Raw genomic sequence first — 12,255 nt, forward strand, 5'->3', positions numbered from 1 at the left:
GACCCCTTGGATGTCCACTGCAATTAAACTGACAAAAAATGACAATCTGGGCTACAGTGGGAACATGGCAGCTGGAGAAAATGGACTGACTTGAGATGTCCCAGATGTTCAGATCTCCCTTTTCTCTCAGGGACCAGGCAAAAGGCAAAGCCCAAAGAGGTGACTTTGAGCCAGGAGGCCCCTTACTTTGAACTTAAAAACGGGGATTTCCTCTGGTGCGTATGTGTACCATTTATTGAACCGCTACTATGTGCTAGGACCAACCTGTCACATTTAAAGTTCACAACTCTGAGGCAGGTGTCATTATCCTCATTTCATGATGAATCTCACCAAGTTTAGGTGATGTGCCCAAAATCACACAGGGTTGGAATTAGTATTAGGCCCCTGATCGGGCGGCATTCAAAGACCAGTTTGCACTACGGTCCAAGACTTCTGCTATCCTGAGCCCACGGTTCCTTCCTCTAGTCTAGTTTTCAGTTTTGCAGGGACAAAGATGGGCCCTGAAGCCTCCATGAGCAGACAAGAAGGCTGGACTTCGCAACTAGAACACCTTAGTTCCGGAACTAGAGAGCGACACCATTGTTTCTGGGAGGAAAAAGAAGAAAAAGCGCTTAACCCGGAAGTTGCGTGTCCCCCCCGCGCCGGTCTCCTTGACGGGTGAGGCCGCAGATGACTGCCCTTTCCCAAGATGGCGTCAAAGATAGGTTCGAGACGGTGGATGTTGCAGCTGATCATGCAGTTGGGTTCGGTGCTGCTCACACGCTGCCCCTTTTGGGGCTGCTTCAGCCAGCTCATGCTGTACGCTGAGAGGGCTGAGGCACGCCGGTGAGCAGGCCTACGCAGCCGCTAAACGCGGCGGGGGGCGGCGATGTGGGCAAGAAATTGGGGGCTAGAAGTCGGGACCCTTGGACTGGGAGGAATTGGGACCTCTTTGGGAGGGGTTCTGGTCCGTGTGTCGGGCCAAATCTGGTAGGGCGGTCCTGGCCATGAGAGGGGACTTCGGTTTGGGGGAGCAGTGGAGCCTGTGGGAACTCAGAGAGTGTCAAGGTTCTTCCCCCACCGCTTCATTCTGTCTTCGTTGCTTCCCTACTCCTGGCTCGCAGGAAGCCCGACATCCCAGTGCCTTACCTGTATTTCGACATGGGGGCGGCCGTGCTGTGCGCTAGTTTCATGTCCTTTGGCGTGAAGCGGCGCTGGTTCGCGCTGGGGGCCGCACTCCAATTGGCCATTAGCACCTACGCCGCCTACATCGGGGGCTACGTCCACTACGGGGACTGGCTGAAGGTGAGCTCCTCGGCTTCCCTCTGGGTGATGGGGAATCAGAGGCCGGTGCACAAGGCTTTTGGTTTGCGATAAATGGTGCTAGCCAGGTGCACAGTGTGACGCCTGGGAGGTTCGAAACTCTAGGCTTATGGAGATTACAGAGCGCAGAAATGGATCTTAGAGACCACACAGACTTCCCCTTCACAGTGTGGAAACTGAGGTCCAGAGATAGGAAACAGACTTTCCCAACCACAGTTAGGATACTGGTGGGACCAGAACCCCGGTCACCTGGTTCCCAGAAACTTTTAAACTGTTAGTTTAATAATTTCAGACTCAGGGGGTAAAAGGGACCCTGGAGAGAGTACCTAGTTTTCATAAAGTCATTTTATGACAATGTAATTAATCCTGGTGTAGCATTTAAGCCAGACCCTGTGCCAGGCACTGCAGGCTTGGAGATAAGGTTGGACAAAGGCACTGTCCTCGAGGAAGAGACTGTCAGACCCTTAGAAGAGGCAGATGTGTGAACAGCTACAGGACAACAAGATCAATGGTTTTGTTTTTGTGGGACAGATCCCATACTGTGTAGAATAAAGGACACCAATATTAGGGTCTACAGATCTGAGAGTGGGAAAGGGAGAAACACATTGCTTCTGGGTTCTGCCACTTACTTTCTGTAGGACCTGGCAGTTTTCTTTTGTTGTTTTGTTTTTTGAGACAGAGTCTCTCTCTGTCCCTCAGGCTGGAGTGCAATGGCATGATCTCGGCTCACTGCAACCTCCACCTCCTGGGTTCAACTGATTCTCCTGCCTCACTCTCCCCAGTAGCTGGGATTACAGGCATGCACCACCACACCTGGCTAATTTTTGTATTTTTAGTAGAGACAGGGTTTCCTCATGTTGGCCAGGCTGGTCTTGAACTCCTGACCTCAGGGTAATCTATCTACCTCAGCCTCCCAAAGTGTTGGGATTACAGGCATGAGCCACCATGCCCAGCCAGATGTGACAGTTTTCTTAACCCTCTGGGCCTCAGTTTCTACTTCTATAAAAAACGAAAAAGAATTATCTGTCTCTGTTGCACCTGCCCACCAAGCTCGGAAATGTAAGAAGATTCATCAGATGGAATGGGATGTGTAGGGATGGGCAGTTTTACACTCTGGGAAGCCAGGAGAGATGTGGCGGCTGCAGTGTTCTTGACTGGGGTCCCCTTGCCCTGGCCTAGGTCCGTATGTACTCGCGCACAGTTGCCATCATCGGCGGCTTTCTTGTGTTGGCCAGCGGCGCTGGGGAGCTATACCGCCGGAAACCTCGCAGCCGCTCCCTGCAGTCCACCGGCCAGGTGTTCCTGGGCATCTATCTCATCTGTGTGGTATGTTGGGGGACTGCTGGTTGGAGATACTGGCTGGGAGTGAAATGTGAGTCCAGGCCTGGCAGAACCCCAGGAAGGTAGACACAGAATGAGGCCTGTGTGCAGTTCCTGGTGGCCTGGCTCCCGGGAATTGCCCTGGCCAGCTTCTAGGCCTCAGGGGCCTCCAAGTGCCTGTTGAGAGGCCCTTCTTCCAACAGTGTTGCCATCAGGTAGATTGGTTATTAAATCCCAACCTTGAGAGCCAGGAGAACAAGATGGGGTGATTCTCTCATGGCTTCAGCCCCCAAAGGACTGGAAGGGAGGGGATAAAGGAGATTTGGTGGGGTCAGGCCCCAGCTGGGACTGGGTAGCTCTAGGTTAGTCACGTAATGGTTCTCCCTGATGGTAGCTCTAGGGTAGCCACTTATGGTTCTCCCTGGTGCTAGGGGAGGCCAGTGTGGATGGGGACATGGACAGGCCCCAGGCCACTTGGTCTCATCTTAGTTACCAGGTATATCTCAAGTATAGCTCTCTGTGTGGGCTCCCATTTTCAGAGGCAGGAGCTCCAGTCTGACTGTGGAAATATACTTCCTTCATAGCCCCTAGGGTGAGGGGAGACATAGGCCCTAGTCTCCTGGGGCTCCATGGTCTGAGGGGGAGACAAAGGCCCTACTTTCAGAGGGTCCTCAGTCTGAGAAGGGAGTCAGAAGCCCTTCTGCAGGGGCTTATATACAGGTGCCATCTCCAAGGTGGGTCTCCCCAGACAGGCTTCCAAGCCTGTTGGAGAGTCTCAGAGGATGGTATGTCTCCAGGCCTACTCACTGCAGCACAGCAAAGAGGACCGGCTGGCGTATCTGAACCATCTCCCAGGAGGGGAGCTCATGATCCAGCTGTTCTTCGTGCTGTATGGCGTCCTGGCCCTGGCCTTCCTGTCAGGCTACTACGTGACCCTCGCTGCCCAGATCCTGGCTGTACTGCTGCCCCCAGTCATGCTGCTCATTGATGGCAATGTTGCTTACTGGCACAACACGCGGCGAGTTGAGTTCTGGAACCAGATGAAGCTCCTTGGAGAGAGCGTGGGCATCTTCGGAACTGCTGTCATCCTGGCCACTGATGGCTGAGTTTTATGGCAAGAGGCTGAGATGGGCACAGGGAGCCACTGAGGTGACCCTGCCTTCTTCCTTGCTGGCCCAGTTGCTGTTTATTTATGCTTTTTGGTCTGTTTGATCTTTTGCCTTTTTAAAGTTGTTTTTTTCTTTTTTGCATTAAGAGGCAGCTGGTTTGTCCAAATTTCTGGGCTCAGCGCTTGGGAGGGTAGGAGCCCTGGCATCATTGCCTCACAGGTTTTTTTCCTGTTTGTTAGAGCTGAGGCCAGCTGCCCCCTGGATACCCTGTCCCTGAGAAGGGAGTATGGCAGGGCTGGGATGCGGGTCCTGAAAGTGGGAGACAGAAGGAAGATGGAGATCAGAAGTGAGCAAATGTGAAAAATTCCTCTTTGAACCTGGCAGATCCAGCTGGGCTCTGCAGTGCTGTTCAGAGACGTGAGTGTGTGCTGACACAGTGGTTCAGGCCCAGGAGGGGAAAGGGGCTGAGCACTACAGAAGTCACATGGGTTCTCAGGGTATGCCAGAGGCAGAAACAGTACCAGCTGTTGCTCACCTTGAGAGCAGAGCAGGCCCTGGTCTGCTCGGAGCTGTGCAGGGGTGGAGCAGGCAGCGCCAGCCTTGCCCCTCCTGTTGCCTCTGTTTCTAGCTCCATGGTTGGCCTGGTGGGGTTGGAGTTCCCTCCCAAACACCAGACCACACAGTCTTCCAAAAATAAACATTTTATATAGACATTTGGTTTTGCTTTGCTTTTCTGTTCTCCCCAACAGGGCACTTTGCCACTGGCTGGGACTGATCTTGGGTTTCTCAAAAGACCACATCTGGTTAAGCCTCACCTTGGTCCTCCCGTGATCTTTCCCCTATTCTAAGATTTCCCACAGTTCTTTGGCTCTTTTTTTTTTTTTTTTTTTTTAATTTTTTACTTCTTTGTTCTTTGTTTTTTAGAGACGAGGTCTCACTTTGTTGCCCAGGCTGGTTTCAGACTCCTTGGCTCAAGCGATTCTCCAGCCTCAGCCTCCCTAAGTGCTGGGACTACAGGCATGAGCCACCATTCCCAATGGCTCTCTTTTTCAAGAATCTCAAAATCCTCACTGTACTGTATGCTTTTGATCTCTCAACTCAATTCCTCTTGTAGCTTGTCTTTTTCTTCCCATTTGGACCTGGTTCTTGTGAAGACATCCTTGCTGAGAGCAGTTAGAGGGAGAACTGTTTTTTTTTGAGACGGAGTTTCGCTCTTGTCACCCAGGCTGGAGTGCAATGGTAGGATCTTGGCTCACTGCAACCTCTGCCTCCCAGGTTCAAGCATGTCTCCTGCCTCACCCTCCCAAGCAGCTGGGATTACAGGCATGTGTCACCACGCCTGGCTAATTTTGTATTTTTAGTAGAGATAGAGTTTCTTCATGTTGGTCAGGCTGGTCTCGAACTCCCGACCTCAGGTGATCTTTCTGCCTCGGCCTCCCAAAATGCTGGGATGACAGGCATGAGCCACCACACCCGGCTGAGGGAGAAAACTGTTAAGTGTCCACTGTGAATTGGAATATTTTACATTTTACACATGAAGGAAATGGAGGCTCAGAGAGGGTAAGCAGCTTGCCTCAAGCCACAGAGCAAATCCAGCCCACAGAGCTGGATTCCAGGTCAAGTCTGTCAAATGACCAAGCCCAGATATGTACTCAGTGTGACCCATCTCCTGAGGGGAGACAGAGGCTGCTCTATCCCAGCCCCTCCTGTGCCATGATGGTCTCTCTGTTGACCTCCTTTCTAGTCTATGTGCGTCTGCCAGAAAGTCACCCCAGCAGCAGCCAGTATGGCGCCTGGCACATCATGGAGCTTCAAAAAATGCCAACGAAACCCCTGGGTTTTTTATTTCTGTCCAGCTGGTCCTGTAGAGACTGGACACAACCTCTAGTAGGGCCTAAGGGAAAACGTCCAAGTTTGAGCTTTTAAGCAAAAGCCATCTTGTAGCGTCTCTGGGCTCTTGTAGGTAAAAGGTGTGCCACTAATGTCTGGGCCTGGCTCAGCCCAGCCTGGAAAGGGAGCTGTGGGTGGAGCACCCACAGGGAAGGGGAGCTGGGGCTGCTGTGGCCTGGTCTGTGGAAGGGAGGATGCTTCCTAACCTCTGGGCGGGGGATGGTGGCAGTGTTCATCCTAGGAGTCCTCTACTCCCTCCAGGAGTCCCCTGGTTGCCCAGCCCTCAAGATCTTCCTCCCAGCCTGTGATCCTAGTACTTTAGGAGGCCGAAGAGGGAGGACTGCTTGAGCCCAGGAGTTTGAGACCAGACTTGGTAACATAGTGAGACCTCATCTCTACCAAAAAAAAAAGCCAGGTGTGGTGGTGTGTGCCTGTGGTACCAGCTACTAAGGAGGCTGATGTGGGAGGTTTGCTTGAGCCTGAGGTTGAGGCTGCAGTGAGTTGTGATGGCACCACTACTCCAGCCTTGGTAACAGAGCAAGACCATGTCTTTAAAAAAAAAAAATCTTGCTCCCACGGGGTCACTTCTAATTTTCTTTCAAGTGTGAGCTGACTCTCAGACAAGTATTTAGATTTTAATGAAGGCCTCCTGAAAAACTGCAAAACCCAAAGGAATTTAAATGAATGGCAGAATATCAGGCAGATGGGGTAATATCTTGGGTAAGGGAGCCTCAAAACAGCACAGAGGCACAGAAACTAGCTCACCCTTAGGGTTAGTCCTGAGTAGATCCCTGGAAGGCACCCTCCCCTCCTCTAATCCCCAGGTTGAAAATCAAAGGCAAGTTGGTTGTGGCTTTGGAGTGAGTTGAGTTGGGGTCCTAGACTGGCCCCTCTCTTTCCTGTGCTTGTCCCACTTCAGTGCCTCCTCTGGGCAGAGCCGGGGCTACTTTCTCCTGTGCAGATCACTCAGCCAGCAAGCCCCATCCAGCCTGTGGCTGGCTTCCTGGGGTCACTCATCCCCAGCAGGCATGGCTTTTGGTCCACCCTGGCTGTTCCAGGGCCTGTAGGGTCCATGGTGAGGGTCAGCTCCCAGGGTCAGAAGCTGGCTTGCAAAAGGAGTCTGGCAGCCCCTTGGCGTGGTTGACCAACTCATAGGAGTCCCGGATATCAGCCAGGCCAAACCAGAAGAAGATCCACTGCTTGTTGGAGAAGCTGCCATCACTGTGTTTGAAGTACCTGGGTGGGGGGAGGTGATGCAGCAGTTTTTAGGGCAAGGCCAGTGCTCATTACTCACTGGTTCTGTATTCAAAGAACATTGAGGACCTACTGCATGCTGGGCACCCAGCTAGGTCCTGCTGTGTGTTATCTCATTTTCTTCTTGCAGCAGAGGCCTAAGCCTGGCATTGTGATGCTCAGCTCACAGAGAAGCAGCTAAGGCTGAGAGAAGTTAGGTACCTTGCCAGGTGCACAGTTAGGAAGGGAGCAGTGCCTTGCTCTCCACACTGCCTCAACTATGCAGCAAAGAGGAGGGTTCTTGCTCACTTCCTAGTGCCCACAGAGCAGTGTGCAGGGGTGAGGGGGCAGTTACTGAAGGAGAGAGAGAAGGGGTGTTCCACTGGAGGTGCCTCGGGCCTCCAATAGAGCCTGAGGGTTAGGATTCCTCAGGGCCCTGGGAGAGGTGGGCTCTGTGGGGGTCAGGAGGTGTCACTTGCTTCCAGGAAAGGAGTGTGACGTGTGCTCTAACTCTGGCTTTCTGTGTGGTCTGCCCCTAGGAGGTAGTGAAAGGGAGACCAGTGGAAGAAGAGGAAGCTCAGCCTCCTTGGCACGCTTGGCAAGGGCTGGAGAGGAGAGGGAAGTCGGAGCCCAGCCCGGAGCTGGGAGTGGTGGGACCTACCAGGGATTGATGGGGTTGGTGACCCGGGAGCGCCAGAAAAGCGTCTGCAGGTCCCGCTGCAGGCACTCCCACAACATCTGACCGGAGCCTTGGCCCTGGCGGCTGGAGCTCACCACAAATTTGTCCAGGTACGGGGTGCCCCCGAGGACGGGCTCCATGGTCAGAATGGCGGCGGCGTTGTACCTGACCCAGCGGGAGAGCGGCAGGCTGGGACCTCTCCCTGGTCCGAAGCTGGCCGACTGCCCCCCGAGACCCTGCCCTCTGGGGTCCGCAGGCTCACCCCTCGGAGACGTAGATGGAGTGCAGCCGCGGGCGCAGCGAGGCCAGGTAGTCGTCCCTGAGCTTCTTGCCGAAGCTGGCGTTGATCAGGTTCACTAGACGGCCCTGGTCCAGGTTGTCCAGGCTGCGCACCCGTAGTGTCCGCTCGGCGTTCTTGAACAAGGTCCCGGACCCTGGAGGAGGATGAGGAGGGGCTAGTCTGGCAGGAGAGCCGTCTGCGCAGCCTGGTGGGGGCTGCAGGTAGGGCAGGGGCTGGTGGAGCAATTTCCGTCTTTGGGAGACCTCCACAGTGAAATGTTATCAGTGGTCTGCATAGATTTATCTGTGATTTTATTTTTTCTCTTTTCTTTTCTTTTCTTCATGTGAGCTGTAGCTTTGTTGTATATCTGTGATTTTAATTCAAGGAGATGTATTTCCCAGGCAGAGATTGTGCCCCTAGGTCCTCCGGCCGCCTGGAGCCCCACCCACTTCCTTTAGTCCCGCCTCTCTCCTCGAAGTCGGTCTCCCGCCGCTTACCTCTCCCACCAACCTAAGCCCCACCCATCTCTCACGGTTGAGCCCCCTCGTGGCCCCGCCCCTCGTGGCCCCGCCCACTGGGCACCTCCCTCTTCCTCTCGTCCCGCCCATTCCTATAATAACTTCTGAGTTCGTCTGCTGGAGTCTCCTCTCTCACCTTTCCCGGGTTTCGGCCGCAGCTGGAGCCATTGCTGTGATCGCCCTCTACGGCTCCTGGACAGGAGGAGAAGCCGCTCCTCCTGCCCTCAGACACGCAGGCCAGGCCATTGCTCACTCCCGGGACCAGCCCCCCGCCCGCCCGCCGCCCTCACCCTTGTTGCTGAAGAGCTCGGTGAGCAGCGTGCTGGCGGCGGTGATGACGGCCGAGGAGTGGTGGGGCAGGCGGCTGAGCACGTCCACAATGAGCCGCATCTGCTGCCGTTCTTTTGTGCTCACCCACTCGGCGTTGCTCACCAGGTCCAGGTCAGCGGGCAGGTTCACGTTACTCAGGACCTGTGTCCGGAGCCAGCGGCTGAGCCCGCGGCCCACGGCCGGCACGGACTGCGCCCCTGCCCCACGGACCTCTCTTCTCTCTGACTCCTTTATCCTTTCTTCCGCCCGGAGTCCTTGGCCGGGGAGGGCGCAGATCTGGGCACCCGGGGCTGACCCCCTCCCCTATACTCCCTTAGGCTTTTCTACCCACCCGGCTTGCTAGTGAATCTGCGGCCTATCGGGGAGAGGTGCGAGGGGCGCAAGGGAAGGCCGGGATCGTCGGGGCGGGGTTGGGGGAAAGAAAGGGCCTCACCTTGTGACTGCTGTCGCGCAGGCCGCCTGTGTTATTGAGGAAGATGATCTTGGTGGGCCGCAGCGCCTTGGCCAGCGACGCGGTCACCTCCAGGGAGTCGAGAAGCACAGAGCGGCGCGCGGCCGTCTCCCCAATGGGGCACAGGATGGGGATGCTGCCCGACTCCAGGCACCACTGCAGCAAGTCTGTCTCCACCGAGACAATGCCGCCGTAGCTGTGGGCCAGACGTGGTGCTCGAGAGGGCCCCGTCCAGGCCTGCCGAGCGTGGCAGGGTGGGCGGAGTAGCGCGCTCTGAGGACGCCTGGGCGGGCGGGGTGGGGGTCACTAACCTGGCATGGGGAGCCGGCTCGGCAGCGCCTAGCACAGACCCGCCGCCAAAAAAAGGCACGGCAGTGGCTGCGTTGTGCCGAAGCGCGTCCACCAGCACCTTGCAGCTCTCGGCCAGCTGCGCCTTGGCCTCCCAGAAGGAAAGACAGCCCGAGGGCGCCGTGGGGGCGGGCAGCCCCAGGACCACCAGCGGCTTCATGTCCATGCGCTGCAAGAAGGCCAGGGCGAAGGCCAGATTGGATACGGCCCGCCGGCACTTGAGCACCTCCTCGTCCACCTGTGGAGGAGTGGGAGTTCAGGGAGCGTGACACAGCCCTGAGCCGCTGGCTCCGATGCAGGGCCGTCTCGGTGACCCTACCCTTTCAGGAGCTCTCAGGACCCACTGCTGGCCACCGGTGCCCACCTGCTTCGCCCTTTGTCCCATTGTGTCTTGCCACTCCCTTATCTCACTCTGGGGTACCTCCCGCCCTGCTCCCTGCGACCTTGGACTCTGGGACACCTTTGGGGGAGGGGCAAAGCAGGCGGCTCCTGTCCAGGCCCTTCTGAACCCCTAACGGCGCCGGTGTTGGGGGCCTTATTCAGGGCATCACACCTGGCAGGTGGGGGCCCCCAGGCTCCTCACTCGGTCTGGGCGCGAGGCTTCCGGAGGAGCTTACGGGCTCGCCCATTCCCGGCGGTGCTGGTCTGGGCTCTGCCGGGCTCCTTCCAGCTTCCGCTGCGCAGAGCCCGCAGCCTCTCCTGCCATGCCTGAGGACAGGTGGCCACACAGCCCCATCCCCTCGCTGTGTCACGGCCCACGCCGGGCTCCGCTCACCTCGATGACGGCGAAGGGCTTGTCCGCGGAGTGGTGGCAGGTCTGGAACTGCGTGAGCCAGTGGCGCGCTTCCCCCGGGCTGGCCCCGCACTGGTTCAGGAAGGCCTGGATGTCCCGCTGCACCAGCGAGCGGCCCCGAGGAGATTCAGGGGGCTCGTGGGGCACCGGGGCCGTGGGAGTCGGCACCCACGACGGCTTCTCAGCGGCAGGCGTCTGGGAGACGTCTTCCGTGCCCGCGGACTCCTCTGGCGGGGGCTGGGCCTGCGCCCAGGCGGTGCTGAGCCGGCGTTCAGGGCTGGTGCCCCTCGCTGCCCGCCGCCGCGCGCCGCAGCTCAGCCTCCGGGCGCCCCCAGTGCCTCCCGGGCTGCGCAGCCTCGGGGCCACAGCAGCTGCCCGCAGAACCGCGGTCGTCAGCGCCGTAGCCATGACGACAACCAACTCTTGCCCCCCAAGAGTGGCAGTCTGTCTGGAGCGTCTGGCACTGGGGGGCTCTTAACTTGCCATTGGGCGGGGCTGGACCCGGCCGGGGCGGGGTCCTGACAGGGGACCAGGAGTCGCCTCTGGCTGCGTTTGAGGAGGGTCAGGCCATGAGTCAGGGGGCGGGGCCACCAGGCTTCCCCGCCCCTGGAGGAACTGAACCCACTATCGAGGGTCAGGGGTCGATATTAAATGTGGCGGGTCGTCTTTGATCTCCTGCCAAGGTAGGTTCCAGGGGCAGCTTTGGGAGTCTGCAGGGCCTTGGGTGATTGGCATTCTGACGAGGGAAGAAGGGACCGCAGGTGGCTTTGAGCACAGGGCTGGGCAGGGGGTTGGATGGAGGGAGCTGGCAAGAGTAGAAGGGGAAGGGCGGTGTGCTGGCTTGCTGGAGGGCATGGATGCCTCTGCCCTGTTGCCTGAGCTCAAAGAGGATCCTAATGAATGACCATGAGGTTACCAGGGTTTGAAACTCCAGTCACTGGGTACCAGCTTGAGAAATTCTGTTATGTCCTCAAAACACCCCCCAAAACTTCTAATACTTTAGTGTTAAGGTTTTTCTTTATCAAATATCACCTCTGGTAAAAATAAAATAAGAGTTTTTCATTTTATTTTTTGAGATGGGGGTCACTCTGTTGCTCAGGCTGGAGTGCAGTGGCACAATCATAGATCACTGCAGCCTCCACCTCCCGGGTTCAAGTGATCCTCTGCCTCAGCCTCCTGAGTAGCTGGGACCACAAATGCACACCACTATCCCAGCTAATTAAAAAAAAATTTTTTTTTTTTGGTAGAAATGAGTTTTCACCATGTTGCTCAGGCTGTTCTCAAACTCCTGAGCTCAAGCAGTCTTCCCACTTCTGCCTCCCAAGGTGCTGGGATTACAGGTGTGAACTACCTCACTTGACTTCTTTAAACTTTTTAAACTTGAAATTTATCCATATTAGGTCTGTAACTAGGCCAGTTTCATTTGCCATAGCAGAAGGCCTTAAGAATCAAGTGAGGAGGAGGGTGGATCATTTGAGGTCAGAAGTTCATGACCAGCCTGGCTAACATGGTGAAACCTCGTCTCTACTAAAAATACAAAAATTAGCCAAGCAGTAGTGGCATGTGCTTGTAATCCCAGCTACTCAGGAGACTGAGGCCAGAGAATCACTTGAGCTTGGGAGGAGGAGGTTGCAGTGAACCAAGATTGAGCCACTGCACTCCAGTCTGGGTGACAGAGTGAGACCCTGTCTCAAAAAAAAAAAAAAAAAAAAAAAGGTGAAGAAAGAATCAAGTGAGAAGAAAACAATGTTATTACATTCCAGCTGCATAGCTTGCTTGCTTTCTTGGTAACACAGAAGGTTAGCAGGTGCCATGTGTTAAAGATACTCTAGCACCAAGCAAGGCCTTCTTTGTGGTAGAGAAATAGCTAACACATGTGGAATACTGGGCACTATGCAAGCACTTCACAAATAGTAACTCATTTAATCCAGTGACTCCAGGATAGAGTCAGGATAGATTATTATTATTCCCATTTTACAGATGAGAAAATGAAAGTAGAGAA

General features: G+C 55.6%; 2 protein-coding genes across 2 annotated transcripts; one reads left to right on the forward strand and one right to left on the reverse strand.

The window, feature by feature from the left end:
* Positions 1 to 668: 668 nt before the first annotated feature.
* On the forward strand, positions 669 to 4,444 carry TMEM101 (transmembrane protein 101). Its single transcript, XM_012443952.2, has 4 exons — positions 669 to 825; positions 1,104 to 1,284; positions 2,482 to 2,628; positions 3,420 to 4,444. The coding sequence occupies exons 1-4, from the start codon at positions 689 to 691 to the stop codon at positions 3,726 to 3,728; spliced, it is 774 nt and encodes a 257-aa protein (XP_012299375.1). The 5' UTR covers positions 669 to 688; the 3' UTR covers positions 3,729 to 4,444.
* Positions 4,417 to 10,661, reverse strand: NAGS (N-acetylglutamate synthase). Its single transcript, XM_021673685.2, has 7 exons — positions 10,236 to 10,661; positions 9,424 to 9,698; positions 9,095 to 9,308; positions 8,622 to 8,802; positions 7,796 to 7,967; positions 7,516 to 7,698; positions 4,417 to 6,857 (listed from the first exon to the last, which is right to left on the reverse strand). Exons 1-7 carry the CDS (start codon positions 10,659 to 10,661, stop codon positions 6,704 to 6,706), a joined length of 1,605 nt encoding a protein of 534 aa, XP_021529360.2. The 3' UTR covers positions 4,417 to 6,703.
* Between the last annotated feature and the right edge of the window lie 1,594 nt (positions 10,662 to 12,255).

The sequence above is a fragment of the Aotus nancymaae genome, unplaced genomic scaffold (assembly GCF_030222135.1).
Source record: "Aotus nancymaae isolate 86718 unplaced genomic scaffold, 86718_ANA_hifiasm-v0.15.2.pri h1tg000089l, whole genome shotgun sequence".
Lineage (NCBI taxonomy): Eukaryota > Metazoa > Chordata > Mammalia > Primates > Aotidae > Aotus > Aotus nancymaae.